The sequence below is a fragment of the Leptodactylus fuscus genome, chromosome 8, assembly GCF_031893055.1.
Source record: "Leptodactylus fuscus isolate aLepFus1 chromosome 8, aLepFus1.hap2, whole genome shotgun sequence".
In the NCBI taxonomy this organism is placed as follows: domain Eukaryota; kingdom Metazoa; phylum Chordata; class Amphibia; order Anura; family Leptodactylidae; genus Leptodactylus; species Leptodactylus fuscus.
This window is the reverse complement of record NC_134272.1, coordinates 73323219-73340567: the sequence shown is the minus strand read 5'-3', so window position 1 is coordinate 73340567 and position 17349 is coordinate 73323219. Positions and strand designations below refer to the sequence as shown.

Sequence of the window (17349 nt, the reverse complement as noted above, 5' to 3'; positions counted from 1 at the left end):
GGGTTAGAGTGAATCAATCATCTGTTTCCCCATGGAATTCAGTGCCTGTGTTGGAGAGATATTGCTGTTTTGGTCAATAAGCATATGAGCTCTTAGGAACAATGAGGGCATGGGCGTTGCTCCAAAGAGGGAAGAGGCTCAAAAAAGAGATTATTTACACATTTAAAAAAATGGTGATATCCCAGCAGTGTCTCCCATTCACAAGAGAAAAACACTATTTGACACTCAGGCTCCCTTTAAGGAGAACATGTCAACATGAAAATGGAGTCCAGTCTATCAGCATAATATTATAGCCCAGGAAGAACTCAATGACTGGCGTCCAGTAACTAAGCCCATCCACTGGACCTCTAAAGCCGAATTATGCAGAGATGGATTTTACAGGACTGGATAGGACTGGTCTATCCCTAGGATGGATCATCAATAGTACTCCATACACAAAGTACATTCATTTACAATGCAGTCTATGGAAGGCTGAAGGGGAAATAGAGATATGAGGCAGTCTTCAACATTAAAAGAGTCATTTCTGTCAGGAGAAAGATGGACAGTAATTCCTTATCACCCAGTTGTGTTGTAAAACAGAGCAGTCTCTCTATAGTGTACATGTCTCTCTGCTCTATGGGGCTCTCCCTTTTCTTCCCGTCCTCTCTCCTTAGACTTATATTGATCGGTGGGTGAAGGAGGCAAATTAATGAAGAAACAGGACACTGATTTCAATATAATAAAAGTAGAAACCCAACAGACCTCATTATAATCTATGGCCGCGGAAGGGAACCTTCGGCTCTCCAGCTGCTATGAAACTACAACTCCCATCATGCTCCATTCACTTCCATGGGAGTTCCAAGAACAGCAGAGCAAGTATACATGCTGGGAGTTGTAGTTTTACAACAGCTAGACAGCCGTACGTTAGCTACCCCCGATCTATGGGGTAACCCCTGTTTTAGCGAAGTGGCTCTCTTTTGTTTTGGTCCCCTGTTGGAGAGACTAGGACAACTGTGAAGCTAGTCTAAGTGAAGACACTAGAAGACACTAGCACCACACTGTGAGTCTTCCATCAGTCTATAAAGCCCTATGCCCATGACTGAGTCCATGGAAAACAGTCCATGTGTAGGCCAAATGCCCCGAGCTGAACTCAGTCGTGCGGTTACAAGTCACTGCGTCTAGGTCCGTTACGATGCAGTGACCTAACAAATGGACTGATTGCTACTGTACCAAACGGATATTTAGTACAGTAGCGATCAGACCACTTTGGAGTGAGTTCTATGCGCCTGGCTGGAAATACGGCCCACACACGGACTGGATTCAGTCATGTGCATGGGGTCTAAGACTTTACTACTTAGTACAGACACTTATGTTTATGTTTTAAGCTGAGACCAACAGTAGCAAATCGCAGCAAAAAAAAAAAAAGCATTGGAAACCTGGCAGAAAAAAAAAAACACTTTTATCATAATTTCATTCACTTTGCTGGAACTGTAACATAGCGTTCTATTCTAACTTTATTCTAAGTTACCACAACAAGCCTAAAGTATCTTCTCGATGATCCAAATGTACCAAAGATAAAGGAAGTCTACCACCGCCAAAGTGACTCCTACACCACTTACATGCTGTTGTGTCGAAGTGCAGCCTAGCTGCTGAAAAAATCTGCGTTCCGTTTGCGTGTAAATGAGGTGACGGAGGACTCTCTCTCATCTATGGTTTCTGTACGTCCAGTCTGGTCAATCTTTACATTGGGGATTGGTGACCACATTCTAAAATGGGAGCTCAGCCTGGCGCAGCCGCACCCGAGTGCATCAAATAGCTTACTTGCATACAGATTAATCTTATTTATTAAATAAGTCTAGGTCCATTACATAACTAACCCCCCCTACCCAGGCTGTAAGTGGATTACAAGTGATTTTGGGCGGTGTTAGACTTCCATTAACAGAAAAATAATCAAACGCAGCATCTAAGGATGAGATACAAAGATGCGAAATCTAACCAGTGTTATCACAACCGAAGCTTTAAAATTAATTTTGCGTTCATTTGAAAGATTAAAAAGCAGATTTATTTAATAAGAGACATTTGGTATCCTCTTACACATTGCGACGTGCGATGTACTGGTTTGCCGCCACCTTTTCTAAACTAATTGCTTTACGTACTTCAGAAATGTAATTAAAATGAATGTCTCGGCGCAGTGACTACACGCCGCACACTGACTACACGCCGCACTCATTTGTTTATTTAATTCCTTAATCACCAGGCATTTTCTCAATTTATATGATTCAGCCATCTGCAGCTCTCCGCGTGCAAATGATAGTCGTGCTGGCGTTTGTTACATGCGCTGCTCGCGAAAAACAAACCCAAGTAAAAACAATATAAAAGAAGAGATAAAATACAATATAAGGTCTTATTCACACATAATGATTCTGGTCAGTATTTTGCAAAAATAAGTCCCTGTACTGTCTCTTTAATGAGACATAGTACCACTTCTGATCCATCAATGAGACCTCTCACATGAGACCTACTCTGTACTGATGAGACGCAACAACCTTGAAACAGATATCTGAGGATGGGACTCTCCTCCTTTTGGAGGAGTTTTTCTGGCTTGGCTATTATTCTCAGATTATGCCCTTAGGTTTCTTCAAAATCCAGGTATTGAAGAGGCAACATGGTGGCTCAGTAATTAGCACTGCAGCCTTGCAGCACTGGACTCCTGGGTTCAAATCCTGCCAAGTAGTTTGTATGTTCTCCCTTGCTTGGATTTCCTCCCATTGTACAAAGACATACTGATAGGAAAAAAATGTACATTGTGATCCCTATATGGGGCTCACAATCTACATTTTAAAAAATAAATCCAGGTATTGATCGATAGGGGGCTACCTTTTTATAGGTGACGCTAGAGTAAATTCCTCTTTTTCCCCAACGCGGTCTTATCTCCATATTCCTTACCCAGAATTCTTAGCAGGACAAATGGGGTCTACCGTCTTTTCCTAATAAGACACATCGGCTATTGAACACCAGGAGCGGGTCCAAAACACAGAACAGGTGGAGTTTCCAGTCCTGATTCTGTCTCAAACACTGATGTGTGAATAAGGCCATGAATGACATGACATGAATACGTTAAAGTCTATTGAGATACTCACATGTCCGTTTTGTTTTTTTTTGACTAGCCGCGTAAACAATTTGCCAAAAAAATAAGATTTGTACAATTTTTGCCCATTTTTCATTGATCACTGATAGGCACAAGTCTATAAGGGATTCTTGAAAATTGGGTGGCCCACAGATTCATACTGGCCATGAAAAATGGACAGTTTCTTCCATTTTTCATGACCATTTTTTACATTGCTTAAAGGGGTTGGTCAGGATTAGAGTTTTATGACTTATCCTTAAGACAAGCCATAAATTTCTGATCAGTGGCAGTCGCCACATGGATCAGATGCATAGGACCTGTACTTTACACAACGCAGGGCCGGATGCAGTTGGCTCTTTGTCCCGTGTAGTGGCCAGGTTCCGGTACTGCAGTTTGGCTCCCATTAACTTCAATGGGAGCTGAGCTGCAGTACCAGAGCTCAGCCGCTACACAGGGACGAGAGATATCTGCTTTACATGGTCCTGGGTTATGCATTCTACAGATGCCGAAAGCAGCCCTGTACAGTTGATTGGTGCGGGGGTTGCCTGTCTGACCCTGAACGATCAAATATGGCCCATACTAAGGACTTTGCAGCAACCTGCTCATTACAAGACCCATCATTTTCCAGCTAAACCTATCAGGCCAGACAAAATGTTTTGTCTCAAATTAAGCCAAAATTTTGGTAAATGTTTGTGTAAATCTGACACAATTGCAAAGTGGCCGACATTACAGCAGGGCAAACCTCAGCATCAAAGAGCTTATTCTTACACAGGCCGGGGCCGGCTCGATTGTGAACAAGGACAAAACTTTACTTTTGTTTTTGAGATTTATAAAGGTGAACTCCAAGCTGCGGGACATATTAAAATTCCAATAAAGCTAAAGGTCTTTCCATTCTCGGCTTCACGTAACACCTTGTCTGTCACTCATTTTCTAATTTGTCTAATAGATTTTCAGGTCCAGACACGTAAGCCAATCTCTGAGTGCGGACGCTGCATACATAATACATCCTTGTATTGAGCAAAAGGATGTTTGTCTGGCTCTTGTATTCAACAGCATGACTAGAATTGCTCGCAAGTGCGAGATACTAAGGCACATTTACAAAGACTTTCATGTTTTTTGCTATTTGAAGTCAACAAAAACTAAAGAAATCCCCTAAGAAGTGATCCATATTAACCCACAGCTATACCGGGCACGAATATGGTGCAAGGTCTACGGATTTGCATATAGCTACAAAAAAGTCATTCAAGCAACAAAGGCAGAGCGTTGTCATACATAGTAACTCATGAGAAGATAACAAACTTGGTAGTATAGCTCATTAAAGAAAAGTGCCTGTTTCTTCCCTGTCCCCGGCGCTGTATTGTCCGCCACCACCGTCTGCTTGGCCTCATGCCATTCTTTCACCGACAGAAGTTCTGTGACCCATGTAACCAATCAGTGTTCTCATCAGTTATGTGGAAAGAAACCAATGACATCACTCACATATGTCAACAGACAACAAGCACCAGGGACAGGTGAGGATGATTTTTTTTTTAACGTTACACCTCCCTCAGCCTCCTCCATGGTTTGTCCAATTCCGGGACAACCCCTTTAATTGAAGCAGTAGTGTGCGGTAGTGACTAGAGAGGAGTGAACAGTAAAATGTTCGAGGTTCGATATTCGTTTCGAGTAGCCCCTCAATATTCGACTACTCGAATCGAATATCGAACCCTATTATAGTCTATGGGGGGAAAATGCTCGCTTCAGGGGTAGGCAACGTTCGATCAAATTATACTTACCAAGTCCACGAGTGAGGGTCGGGCTGGATCCTCCGTGCAGTCTTCTCCGTGCAGCGTCCCTGCGGCATCTTCCAGCTCTGAATTCACTCTGCCAGGCATCGGGCCTGGGCAGAGCCGACTACGCATGCCCGCACTACAAGTGGACATGCGCAGTCGGCTCTACCCAGGCCCGATGCCTGGCAGAGTGAATGAAGAGGCGGAAGACGCCGCGGGGAAGCGGCAAGGAGAAGACTTCTACAGGTAGGAGAAGAACCAGCGTTGATTGGCCAACTGTATAGCATTCGACCAATCAATGCTGGTTCTGCATCGAACTTTTACATTCGAACAGCGAGTGGTACTCGATCAAGTACGAGTATTTCAAATACCGTAGTATTCGATCGAATACCTACTCGATCGAATACTACTCACTCATCTCTAGTAGTGAGCACTGCTCCATCCAAACAGAGGACATAGGAACCCCATTCTCGTCCGAGCAGTCTGGCATTTAATACCTGTCCCATTGTCTCCTACTTCAGACAAAGTGGGGGGAGGCTCCTTCTGCAGCTCATTACTTTACAGTAAATCACAGCATTGTGAAAAGGAAGAGAAGTAGGAAATAGCTAATATCTTGAGACGTACTGTATATTTAAGAATATTTTATATCTTTTGAGTCTTCGTAACAATAGGAGACAAAACTGGATTGGAGATGGAAGGGGGGGTTAAAGGGGTTGTCCAGGAATATACAATTATTCTCTGGAGACCATACTCCCCTGTTCCCAGTGCTCTGGTGTCCTAGACCATTGCCTGGCTTCTCCAACAGAACTGAATGTAACCGGTGAGGCCAAGGAAAGGACACGGACATCACTCAGTTCTTTTCCTTAGGCTGGTGATTGGCCTCATCATTCACGCGTGGGAATTCCAGACCGGACACCAGTGCACTAGGGACAGGTGAGTATGTTTTTTTAAAAAATTTTCCCAGCCACCAGAGAAAAATATTTTTTTCCCTGGACAATCCCTTTAAGGAGGTAAAGGCTGGGATTTTTTTTAATGTATTTTCTAGATTTATATTTTCTTGAAGGGTTCTTCTAAGTTTCTGCCACCACAGCACATTAAGCAGGAGCCTACGTTTGGCTGCACTCCTCAAGATCATTGAAAAGTCACAGCTGATAATATGCACAGGAGTCTACTGCCTGTAACCAGTGAACTGAGATGAAGTGTCCTCCACACTCCATAACAATCCCAATATGTCCCCGCAGTCCGCCTTTGTGGTTGCATTGATGAGGACATCGCTCTAAAACTCAGCTCCTATTAGACAGTCACAATGTTCTTTTAAAAGGCGTATGTCATTTCTCCACCGTCGCTGATCAAATCTCCCGATGAAAAATGTTCTAAACATGCATCTTGTAAAACAGCCATACTTTATTCCTGCCAGAGACGGACTGCTGGAGTGTGAAAGAAACTCATTAAAAATCTCTTACTGTGATCCCACAAAGAAGGAAAAAACATAATGAAGTATTCAGCAAGCCGACCGCCACTTTCATGTATGACAGCAATTAATCTTGACAATAAGTCATCGGAGAGTATTAATCCTCGTCACACCAAGATATTCAATAAGGTTAAGAAAAATATGTATCTTCCTATTACTGTGGCTTATAGGACAAGAACAAATAATGACAAGTAGACTCCATTGTATCCAAGTGACAAAAGCTTCATGTATATTTATACTCTTGGAAAATCTCGAAATTCTGTCTTCTGTCTTAAAGGTAATGGGAGAGCTGAGCTCATTAGAAAAGTACCAACAGATAAAAAGTAGATGAGATAATATTATTCATAATGTAATCTGCGTACGGGTTTCCATTCGGGAGTCCACTTGGGGACCCCCCGAACGGAAACCTATATGCAGTATCTTCAAGAATCCTCTAACCAAGCAAACTAGCACTATGAATTAGCAACTATAAATCGAATGGAAGACCCTGTGGAGTATTTTTTTTTTCCTTTTGTTTCTATTGTTAAAGCATGGACAAGACTCAAGACCTGGTTCAGCTGGTTTCCTGTGTGCACATGTGCCTGTTACCATCCCCCCACAAGCTAAGGACAGCATGGACACCATGAGGCAGACAAAGCTGGAGGAGAAACCTGCAGGAAGGTGCAGACGACTTCTTTCAAGGAGATGATTTTTGGCGTCTATTGCTGATGTGTGAAGATGCTACAGCGGACTGGTATTACTTTCTTTTACTGTGGACACGTGGGACTCTGTTACAGCCTGGGAACCTACCATCACCCACCTACCCCATGAGTTTATGGAAGCTTGGCAAGAGAGCAGCACCCTGTCTACCTGGATGGCTTCAGACCTCTCTGGGCAGTAGAACACAGTGGTAAGAAGAAAGGAGGAGGGCTTGTGATGAAGGACATTTGGGGGATTTTTTTTTTGTGGTTAATGGACAATGGCACTGATGCAAGATACCGAACTATCAGCTGTGAGCAGGAGATCTCACCACCTACCAAAGGAACTGCCACATGTTATCATGATAGCTGCCTATGTCCCCCACCTTTGCAAAAAAACATTTTTTTGCCTGTTATATCTACATGCTGTGACCCCCCTCCTCGTGTCCTCTAACCACATTCGGCTGTATTATTATTAACATCACTCCGCACAGAGAACTAAATGATCCTGCAGTGTGTCTGTGTTTCTTTCTTTTTTAGTTGCTATGATTCCTAGGATTTCTCTATCTGCCAAGAGCTTGTATGTGTATCTCTCTTGTTATATACTACTGTACCATCTATGAAACTGTATCACTGAAATTTCCTCATTGTGGGACTATTAAAGGATCTTATCTTATCTTATCTTATCTTAAAAAGCAGTGAGCTAAGAAACCACATGGATTCCATAGACCATAATGGGGTCCGTGTGGTTTCCGCTCAGTATCCGCACAAATCATGCGGAGAGAAAAGTGCTAGTGCACAACCACTATACAGTACAAGGAGCCATCTTCTTCCGGCTCTGTGCACTGTATAGTATGAAGACTAGACAGATCATTGAACAGCTGATCTGTGTGGGTACCGATTGTGCATCTCCCCACTGTTGAGATGTTTATCTAAAGGGTAGACCAATAATAAAAATAAAAATACTGGGCAAGATTATTTAATCCACTCCTTTGTAATGTGACCTGCAAATATGTTCCCCTTTCCCATATTTGATGACCTTTTAAGGTTTCAGGAGATGAGAAGGATTTTCCATGTTCACCCCAATACAATAGGAAGCAGAGGCCTGAGACTGAGTTCATATATGGACCCCGAGGTCTGGTTCAGTCATTTGTGATGGGAAAAATATGGCGATCACCGTGACGGAACTTGACAATCCCCATTATAAACCAATGATCCAATTTTTTTTTTGCTCATATGATGATGTAGATGTGATCCCAGCCTAAACTGAGCAAATCACACTCTTCTTCCAAAAACTACTGTCAGGATTTTCAATTCAGCTACTTTACCTTTAGGATTACCATGTCAACCTGGGAGACTTCTGCAGTTTCAGACGTTTCTTGGGTTGGTCCAATCAGCAGTTGAGGAGGACTATATAAGACCCCTCCCTCCTGATCCAGGTCACTGACTAATTGTTTAGCTTCCTAGTTTGGCTCTGTACCTTATAGTGTGTGTTTTGGATTGTCATTCTAACCCTTGGCTTGTCTTTGGAAATGTGCTTGCCAGCTGATTCTGTCTTGGACGTATCTGTTCAGATTTGACCCTTGGTTTTCTATTGGATATCTTTTTTTGTCTTCTGATTCTGCCTCTGACTTCTTCTGGTTTTGACTCTTGCCTGTACCACTATCCTCCTGTTTCTGATCTGTCCTGTAAGTCAATTGTGGGTTCTATTTTGGGTTTCAGTTTCCGGAGCATTTATTACTTGTACAGTCTCTGGTGACAATTTAGACTTTGCAAAGTCCATCCAACCTCGCGGCCAGCACTGGTGAAGGTGACGGAGGGTCTGTCTCGGCTCGCAGTGCTGTGCGGATTTTAGATAGCTGCTATCAGCCAACTCTTGCTTTTGTTTGGCCTTGCATCTGAATCTTAACAACTATACTGTATCTCTATACTGTGATGTTTGCGAGCAACCTGAATTACCCTTTACAAAGTTCTTAGCTTATTGAAAGCCAACTAAGCGTATACAATATAGATGGCCATGGGCCATCTATATATAGCCATGTATCCAATATAGATAGCCATGGGCCAAATGTATATTCTCCACATGCCTGTTGTGTTGTACTTTGCAGCTTTTCAAAGGTTTTGCTGGTATGTCGTAATACTATATTCAATGGTTTCATGAGTAACTGTAGCCAGTAACCAAATACTAACTAATGGTGGACACATCTATACAAAAGCGGCCATGGACCACCACTGTCTACAGAGGACAACCACTGTTTTTGGAGCATACAAATGGTAAAAATCTGCAGACCAAGCTCCGACTCCTCAGTCTTGTACTTTGTTATGAGTTATAAACAAACTTGTCTTAAAAAGGACAGATCCATATCCATCAAAGACGGAATCGGAGGGCTAGATTGACACTACTATAAATGAACGGCGGATCGGATTAAACAAGTCGGAGACCATAATGGCTGTAAACAGATTTGTCCTCCAAAAGCTACAGACGGCATCCATCATGAAATCACAATCCCCCATGTAATATAAAAAGACTCTGCGCTTTATATTACTAAGATGACTCTTTGGGGTTGTTTGTCCTGACACTCGATAAATCAGTGCAATTCCCATAGATAACAATATACAGATGCATGGGTGTAAGTACAGATGCAGCAAACTTAATCCTGACACATAACACGTTTAATGAACAGTTGCAGCAAACTTGAATTTTCAATGTTTTTTTTTTTTGTGATGTCACAATGTAACAAGATATCAGATTCAAGTTAAAAGGAAAGTGTCGACAGAAAACAACATATATATTTAAATTAATTTTTACTTTAAATGTATTTTTCAAGAATTCTTAGCAGGTTTTAAAAAAATTTCCATCTTATTATCTATGTTTATTAAAAAAAAATCCTAAAAAGCTGCAACTCTGACGCTAGCCACTAAGCCAAATAATTGTGATATTTTCTGTAGATTTGTTTGCAGCAGTCTCTCACTTATCAGCACATTGATGATCACAGCTATCATGTATATGTAGATAAGAACTAGAATCCACCAGTCACAATATGGGATTTCATACATAATGCTCAGTTAAAGGGACATAAATGCTCGCCAGACAACTCAGCTTTTCTTCTGTCAGAACAAAGGATCAGGCATGTTGAAGTTCAGCATGTCCAATGGTTTGTTTGCTCAATATCTGCCAAGGGAGAGCTGGAAGACCCCATCACATAAGATAGCTGCCAATTCAACCAAGTTGGGAGGTCTACGGGCACCCTAAGGCCATTTTTTGTCTCCATTTTCATCATACATGTATGTAGGGAGTACAACGGACAATTACCGGTGCCTCAATATACCCAACGTGAACAGGCGTCTTACCTTAATCTTAGAACCAGGTTAATAGCAGATGGAGGTCTGTTTTCTGGATGGCTTTCATTGGATTGTGCCTAAGATACACAAAAAGTAGATTCCTTTAGAAAAATTTGATAAGACCATTGCTTAGAAAAACATCAGTATTTCTTAAAGACAAAGGGGCAAACTTATGAAGATTGTGACTTTGTGCATCAGCCTTACTCACCTTTGTGCAATGGTGCAAGATACACCAGAATTCTTTAAGGGTCTCCAACCTAAAGTAGGAGGCCTGTGCGTCAGGGCTGAAATCTACGCTAATCTGAAACTGGCGTAGGCTTCAACCTTATCTTCTACCAGTTTTCTGGCGTAAGTTATAATAAAGTTGTTGGGCATCTCTGTTCTGGTTTGTTGTCTTGCTTCCCCTACTTTTTTAACTTGACAGGCAGTACAATAAAAGTTACGACTGTCCTCTAGCAGAGCCCCATGTGCAGTATCAAGGGCCAGGGAATTGTGCCATCCCTTAGCACATTCTTGTCCTTGCCCATCCTCTCCAACGGTGTAAATTTTGCAGACATCTGTTTTTATGTCAGCACAGTGTAGGGGCATAAACCCTTTCACCGTTAGATTAATCCTTTCCCCATTGGCACTTGACACTTTAAGACATTTCAGGTCCTTATGGATCGGGGGTTTAGTGTCCTAAATTGCCCCATTATAACACAATCTGCGGCCACATTAAAAATAAAAAAGCTATAAAACAACTGACCCTTGTAGGTGTTGGGGATGAGCGCCTGTACAGCAGCCACTAACTCGCCAAATCCACAACGCACCCTGTGCTTTCAGTCTCCATGAGAAAAGCACAAATTTTAGTCATTGCCATGGTTTGTCATTTATACTCACCTATCAGCTGTTCTTCAGGGAACCCAGAGCCGTACACCTTGGCTTTAGGACCTTGGGTACACGCGCAGTGAAGCCCAGGTTTACATCTCCGGTGAACAACGCAGCGCACCAGAGAAGAGTCTGATAAGTCTCAAGTATAAAGGTTTTTATTTTTAATGTAGCCATTATAACAGACTGATTTGGGACACTAATCCTTCAATCCATAAGGACTAGGGTTGAGCGATCGGGATCGGAAAAGATCGGATTCCAAACTTTTCCCGCGGGATCGAGTTTGGAGGTTATTTCCCACAATGCTTGGCTACCGGCCAATCATGGTTAGCTTTTCCCACAATGATTGGCCAGTAGCCAAGTATTGTGAGAAATAACCTCCAACCTCGATCCCGCGGGAAAAGATAGGAATCGGCATCCGATCTTTTCCTATCATGATCGCTCAACCCTAATAAGGACCTGTGGGTGGTTTATGGTCCTAAATCTTCCTGACAGGTTCCCTTTAATGGTTCTGAGAAGGCTATTTTTTTACTTTTTCATACTCTATCATTATATTACATTTTCAAGCTGGATAGAAACCTATTCCTACTGTACAATATGTCCTTGTTGTTCAGTCATTACAAGGTCCTGAAAATATGATGTGCTGCTGGATTTTGGTTACCTGAATATCCTGTAGATTCAGATTTTGCAATCTTGTCTGTGTATTGCTGTCTATGGAAGTCTAGAAGAAAAGAACACAAGAGTACAGTAGGTTCTTACAATAAGTATATCACTGCTATGCTGTTTGACAGGGAGCAAAAAATAATCTCCATTTTTCTATTGAAGCAAAAAATAGTCATTACTGGCATGGATCGGTTCTTGGCAGATTTATGTGGATCTCTCACATAGCAGCTGGATTTCTGGATAGGAAACATTATATTAGTATGTATGGTATGAGTGCAAATTTGGGAACATAGGGGCAACACGTTGGCTCAGTGGTTAGCACTGCAGCCTTGCAACACTGGAGTCCTGGATTCAAATCCCATCAGTGCATACAGAACAGACATCTTGTGACAGAGTATCACAAAATCATCTTGTAATTTTGTAACAGATATGTTGGGTACGGAAGGACATGTGTTTTCAGTCCCCCAGTATCTATGATCTGGACGGACTATGGGACTCTGAATAAATCCAATCTATATTCATTAAATATCATTTTAATAATTGAATACGTTGAGACAAAATGTTCTTTTAAATAATAAAATATACTTCTATGAGATTAAATAAAAAGATTTACACCGAGCGTCCATGTCCTGTCTACCGTTTCATTTCCTGGCACAGAATTGGATATAGTTAGATTTCGTTGCCTCATTTTATTACTATCGTATATTTAATCTTCCATCCCCAATTTTTTTTTTCCTATGGATTCATTATTTTCTATCAGATACTGATGAGTCTTAAAAGAAGTGTCTGCTTTCTCTAAATAAAGCAAAATGTATGTCCTAATATTTCAGGTAATATTCTTTGAAATTCTCTCCATTTTTCTGCTATGGGTTTGCTATCAATCAATATGAATAGAGATGAGCGAGTAGTACTCGATCGAGTAGGTATTTGATCAAATACTACGGTATTCGAAATACTCGTACTCGATCGAGTACCGCTCGCTGTTCGAATGTAAAAGTTTGATGCAGAACCAGCATTGATTGGCCGAATGCTATACAGTCGGACAATCAATGCTGGTTCTTCTCCTACCTTTAGAAGTCTTCTCCATGCAGCTTCCCCTCGGCGTCTTCCGGCTCTTCATTGACTCTGCCAGGCATCGGGCCTGGGCAGAGTAAATGAAGAGTTGGAAGATGCCACGGGGACGCTGCACGGAGAAGACTTCTCGGAGGATCCAGCCCGACCCTCACTCGTGGACTTGGTAAGTATAATTTGATCGAACGTTGCCTACCCCTGAAACGAACATTTTCCCCCCATAGACTATAATAGGATTCGATATTCGATTCGAGTAGTCGAATATTGAGGGGCTACTCAAAACGAATATCGAACCTCGAACATTTTACTGTTCGCTCATCTCTAAATATAAACCCTGGTTGTCCTACAGAAGCTAGAAACCCAGTATATATCTAGTCGTGTTCTCAACTATATCCAGGCTCGCAGTGCTCTGTGAGCTAAACATGCAACCAGGTTGATACATTGTTACAAAGTAGAAGATACATTTGTGCAGATGCTGCTGATGTATTTAGCTCACAGAGCGTTGCAAAGTCTGACCATAGTTGTAGGGCTAGATATGTAAGTATTTTCGGCACCAATGGACGAGCCTCACAGCTCAGCGTCATCACTGTGCAGTAAGGAATGCCCCGACCTGAAGGTACAAGCCTATGGAAGAGTACTGTCAGGGGGCACTCCTCACTGACCAGAAATTACATTGAGCTGTAAAGCCCACCTTTCTGACAGTGGAGGGGTAGCTGTGCCAAAACTAATGGCACCGGTAGCTCCAGCATCGGGGTGTATACCGGAAAAGCTGTCAGTGTGCTGAATGTAATACTGCCCGTCTGGGAGGACATGAAAGGTTCATTGCAAGTAATGGAATATAATGTACTGTATAGGCAAGGCTACACAATAGGGTTGAGCGATGGAGATCGGAAAAGATCTTTTTGGGCGGGATCGAGGTCTCACGTTAGTTCCCACAATGCTTGGCTACTGGCCAATCATTGTATGAAAAGCTAACAACATTGTTTGCTTTTCCCACAATGATTGGCCAGTAGCCAAGCATTGTGGGAACTAACGTGAGACCTCGATCCCGCCAAAAAAGATCGGAATCGGAATCCGATCTTTTCCAATCCCGATCGCTCAACCCTACTACTCAACTTTTTATCCACATTCATGTCTCCAGAAATTGTAAAACACTACACTATTATTGGACAATAATGGCAATGATTAGGCTTTATATATTGGAAACAATAAATTACATAAAACAGCAAAAAAGTCAATGAAAAAAAATCTCATCTTACCTCTGCATTTTCATTTTCATCATTAATTCTTCTTGGCTACATAAGAGGAGATAAAAACAACATGAAACATCACTATGCATAATACCGCACACGTTAGCACCTATGGGATGGACATGCAAATTCAATATACAGACTAGAGAACACAGATATACATATAGGAGAAGACCACAATACCTTCTCTTTGGATAAGGAGTCTTTGTATTCTGGGCTTTTCTCGTCCAGTTCATCGTCACTCCATTCCCAGTCTCCATCTTCTGTTTTATGGAGGTGACCACTTGAGCCAGGAACTCTCCTAACCTACCAAGACATACGAACTCTGATTTATTAATTGTCATCCGTAAGAGACTTCATGAGTATGGACGTATACAATTTGAAGAAATTCTGAAAATGTTTTCAAGGTTCCGTTCCTACTGACTTGACTTCTCTAAGCGATGTTAACAGTTTTGATTGGTAGAGACCAGTTATTGATCCAGTTGTTGCCCATACCAGCAGTGCTCAACTGAGTGCTAAAATTTTTTTGTTATTGATTGGTTTTGCTAAGTTCTCCTCGAAGAGCAGAGAAAGTGGTGTGCAGGCACCATCCACCGCCAACGAAGGACCTGACCACCAACCAAAACATCTTGAAATAACATATCGTAAGGATATTTATTGCACTCCTTTCAATTTCCTTTCCAAAGGGTTGATAATAAATACTTGCTTTTGGTCTTCCAATATCAGCTCACTTTTCAAGACTAGAGATGAGCGATCGGGATCGGAAAAGATCGGATTCCGATCAGCAATCAAGCAAATTTCACAATTGTGAACGGAATTCCGATCCCGATCTTTTTAGGTGGGATCGAGGTCTCACGTTAGTTCCCACAATGCTTGGCTACTGGCCAATCATTGTGGGAAAACATTAGGGTTGAGTGATCGGGATCGGAAAAGATCGGATTCTGATCAGTGATCGAGCAAATTTCGATTGGAAAATGATCGGAAATCAGATTTTAAAAACGATCCTGAAATCTCAAGATCGGCTCAACCCTATTGAAGATTCTCATCTATCTGCTAGAGCGAAGAATACAAAGAATTTTTCACACACCAGACATGTTCGTGATTTATATGGACAGCCCGATGATTTCAATGACAACTAAGAAAGCTCGGTGAAGAGTGAAAGATTCGCTGCCAATTTCTGTATGGCTTGCATCTGATTGACGGTGGTCACATCAGTAGGACACACACAAACAATAGGGTTGTCCAAAAATAAAAACCCTTTAAGGGGCTTAACATCTAGTCGAGAGGCTGCTACACTCCTTGCATCTCCTAACTGTGAACAGAGCAACCACAGATCGAATACTAACCGCAATTGGGACACGAGAGTGAGCAGTGATACATTTTTTCTGCTCGTCTTTAAGGAGCTTTTCCATTCTTAATAACTAATGACCTCTCCTTGGGATATCAATGGGGTTCTGACATCCATGACTCCCCACCAATCATATCTTTGAAGAGGCCAAACTGTTTGGATGAGGGCTACAGCCTCTTCATTACTTACCAAGCACAGTGCCATACATTGGTATTTTGGCTGTACTTGGTATAGTAGCTCATCCCATTTACTTTAATAGGACTTACCTGCGTACAGTCCATGAGGCTGATAAAAATGAAAAAAGACACCTCATGGCCAAACAAAGGATCCATAGGACTCCTAGATATCATTGACCTCTAACTAAGGACCTACCCACAGGATATGTCAATAATTACTCATTTCTGGAAACCCCTTTAACTAAGGGATTCGGTAACAGGCTACCATTTGCTATTTGTAATCTGTAGACTCTTCAGACTCTTGTACCAAATGTACCGGCAAGTGATAAAGATTTCTCTGGGTAACAGCAGGAATCTGAAAATATCCATAGCCATACTTACAATGTTTGTGATTCCAACAGATGGTAGACCCCCATATTTGGGTCTCTAAGATATTTCTCATCAAAGACTTATGAAGATATACAAGATATATCACTGCTGATTAAAAGAAGAAATTCTGAAGGTTAAATTCAGTATTAAGATAAGGCCCCACATAGCGAAGCACCGCAAAAAAAAAAAAAAAAATGCTGCGGAAAAGAAGATGGGAGCGTTTCCGTCAGTATAATTGATATAGTGCGATTTTCAAAAATTCATTTTTTTGCCGTTATAACATTAGATTTTTTGCCACATGGAGCCTCACCCTTAAATCGATTAGTTAACTCTTCTATGCCCTCCCCTATCTCTGCTATGGGTCTGCTAGTTGGATAGAATTTAAAATTCTCAAATTTTGGACAGAATTTTGGTAATGAGATCTTATTTTAATCAGCAGGACACATCTTATATCCATACATTCTTGCATAGATTTAATTCACTCGATATTACTATCCAAAACTAATTCAGCGCACTAGTTCATCACTAAGTCACCCTGGAGCTATTCTGATAAAATGTGGAGCTGTATTCCTGAGCAACCAATCCCTACCAGAAATATTCCTACATATCATATAATGGCTCATTTTGGTGGTTTAGTGGCCACCCGTTGGGGGGAGGAATCCTGGAAGTGACGATATGGCCACCATAGAGCCCTGATCTCAACATCATTCAGTCTGTCTGGGATGACATAAAGAGACAGAAGGATTGGAGCAAGCCTACATCCACAGAAGGTCTGTGCTTAGTTCTCCAAGATGGCGGGCTCCAACCTCCCTGCCGAGCTTCTTCAAAAACTGTCTACAAGTGTTCCGAGAAGAAATGATGGAAGGCGAAGGGCAAAGGTCACACCAAATATTGATGGAATTTAGATTTCTCTTTTCTTCATTCACTTCATGTTGTTAATTGACAAAAATAAACTATTAACCCTTTCATTTTTGAAAGTATGGTTATCTTGCATTTTATCCATGCCTGCCTAAAACTTGTGCATGGTATTGTATGTCAAATGGATCCCTAGCCCATTCTTATGCCCACAGATTCCAAAAGAGTGTTCTTCTGTTGTCCATATGATAGTTTTAAATGGGGGGGTTCCAATTTTTTAAAGTGTAACTCCAATTATAAACAACTTTTCATAAGTGAATAATACATTTGAATATAAGAAACTTTGTAATATATCTTATTAAGGAGATCTGTTTCCTTCTCCACG

General features: G+C 41.6%; 1 protein-coding gene across 1 annotated transcript in view; it reads right to left on the bottom strand.

The window, feature by feature from the left end:
- Nucleotides 1-17349, bottom strand: part of STK39 (serine/threonine kinase 39) — a 216972-nt gene that overhangs the window by 107777 nt on the left and 91846 nt on the right. The window contains exons 11-14 of the mRNA XM_075284227.1: nt 14400-14522; nt 14226-14261; nt 11894-11953; nt 10375-10442 (exon numbers count right to left, since the gene is read on the bottom strand). Of these exons, the coding sequence (XP_075140328.1) occupies nt 10375-10442; nt 11894-11953; nt 14226-14261; nt 14400-14522 (287 nt within the window). The remainder of the gene's footprint in view (nt 1-10374; nt 10443-11893; nt 11954-14225; nt 14262-14399; nt 14523-17349) is intronic.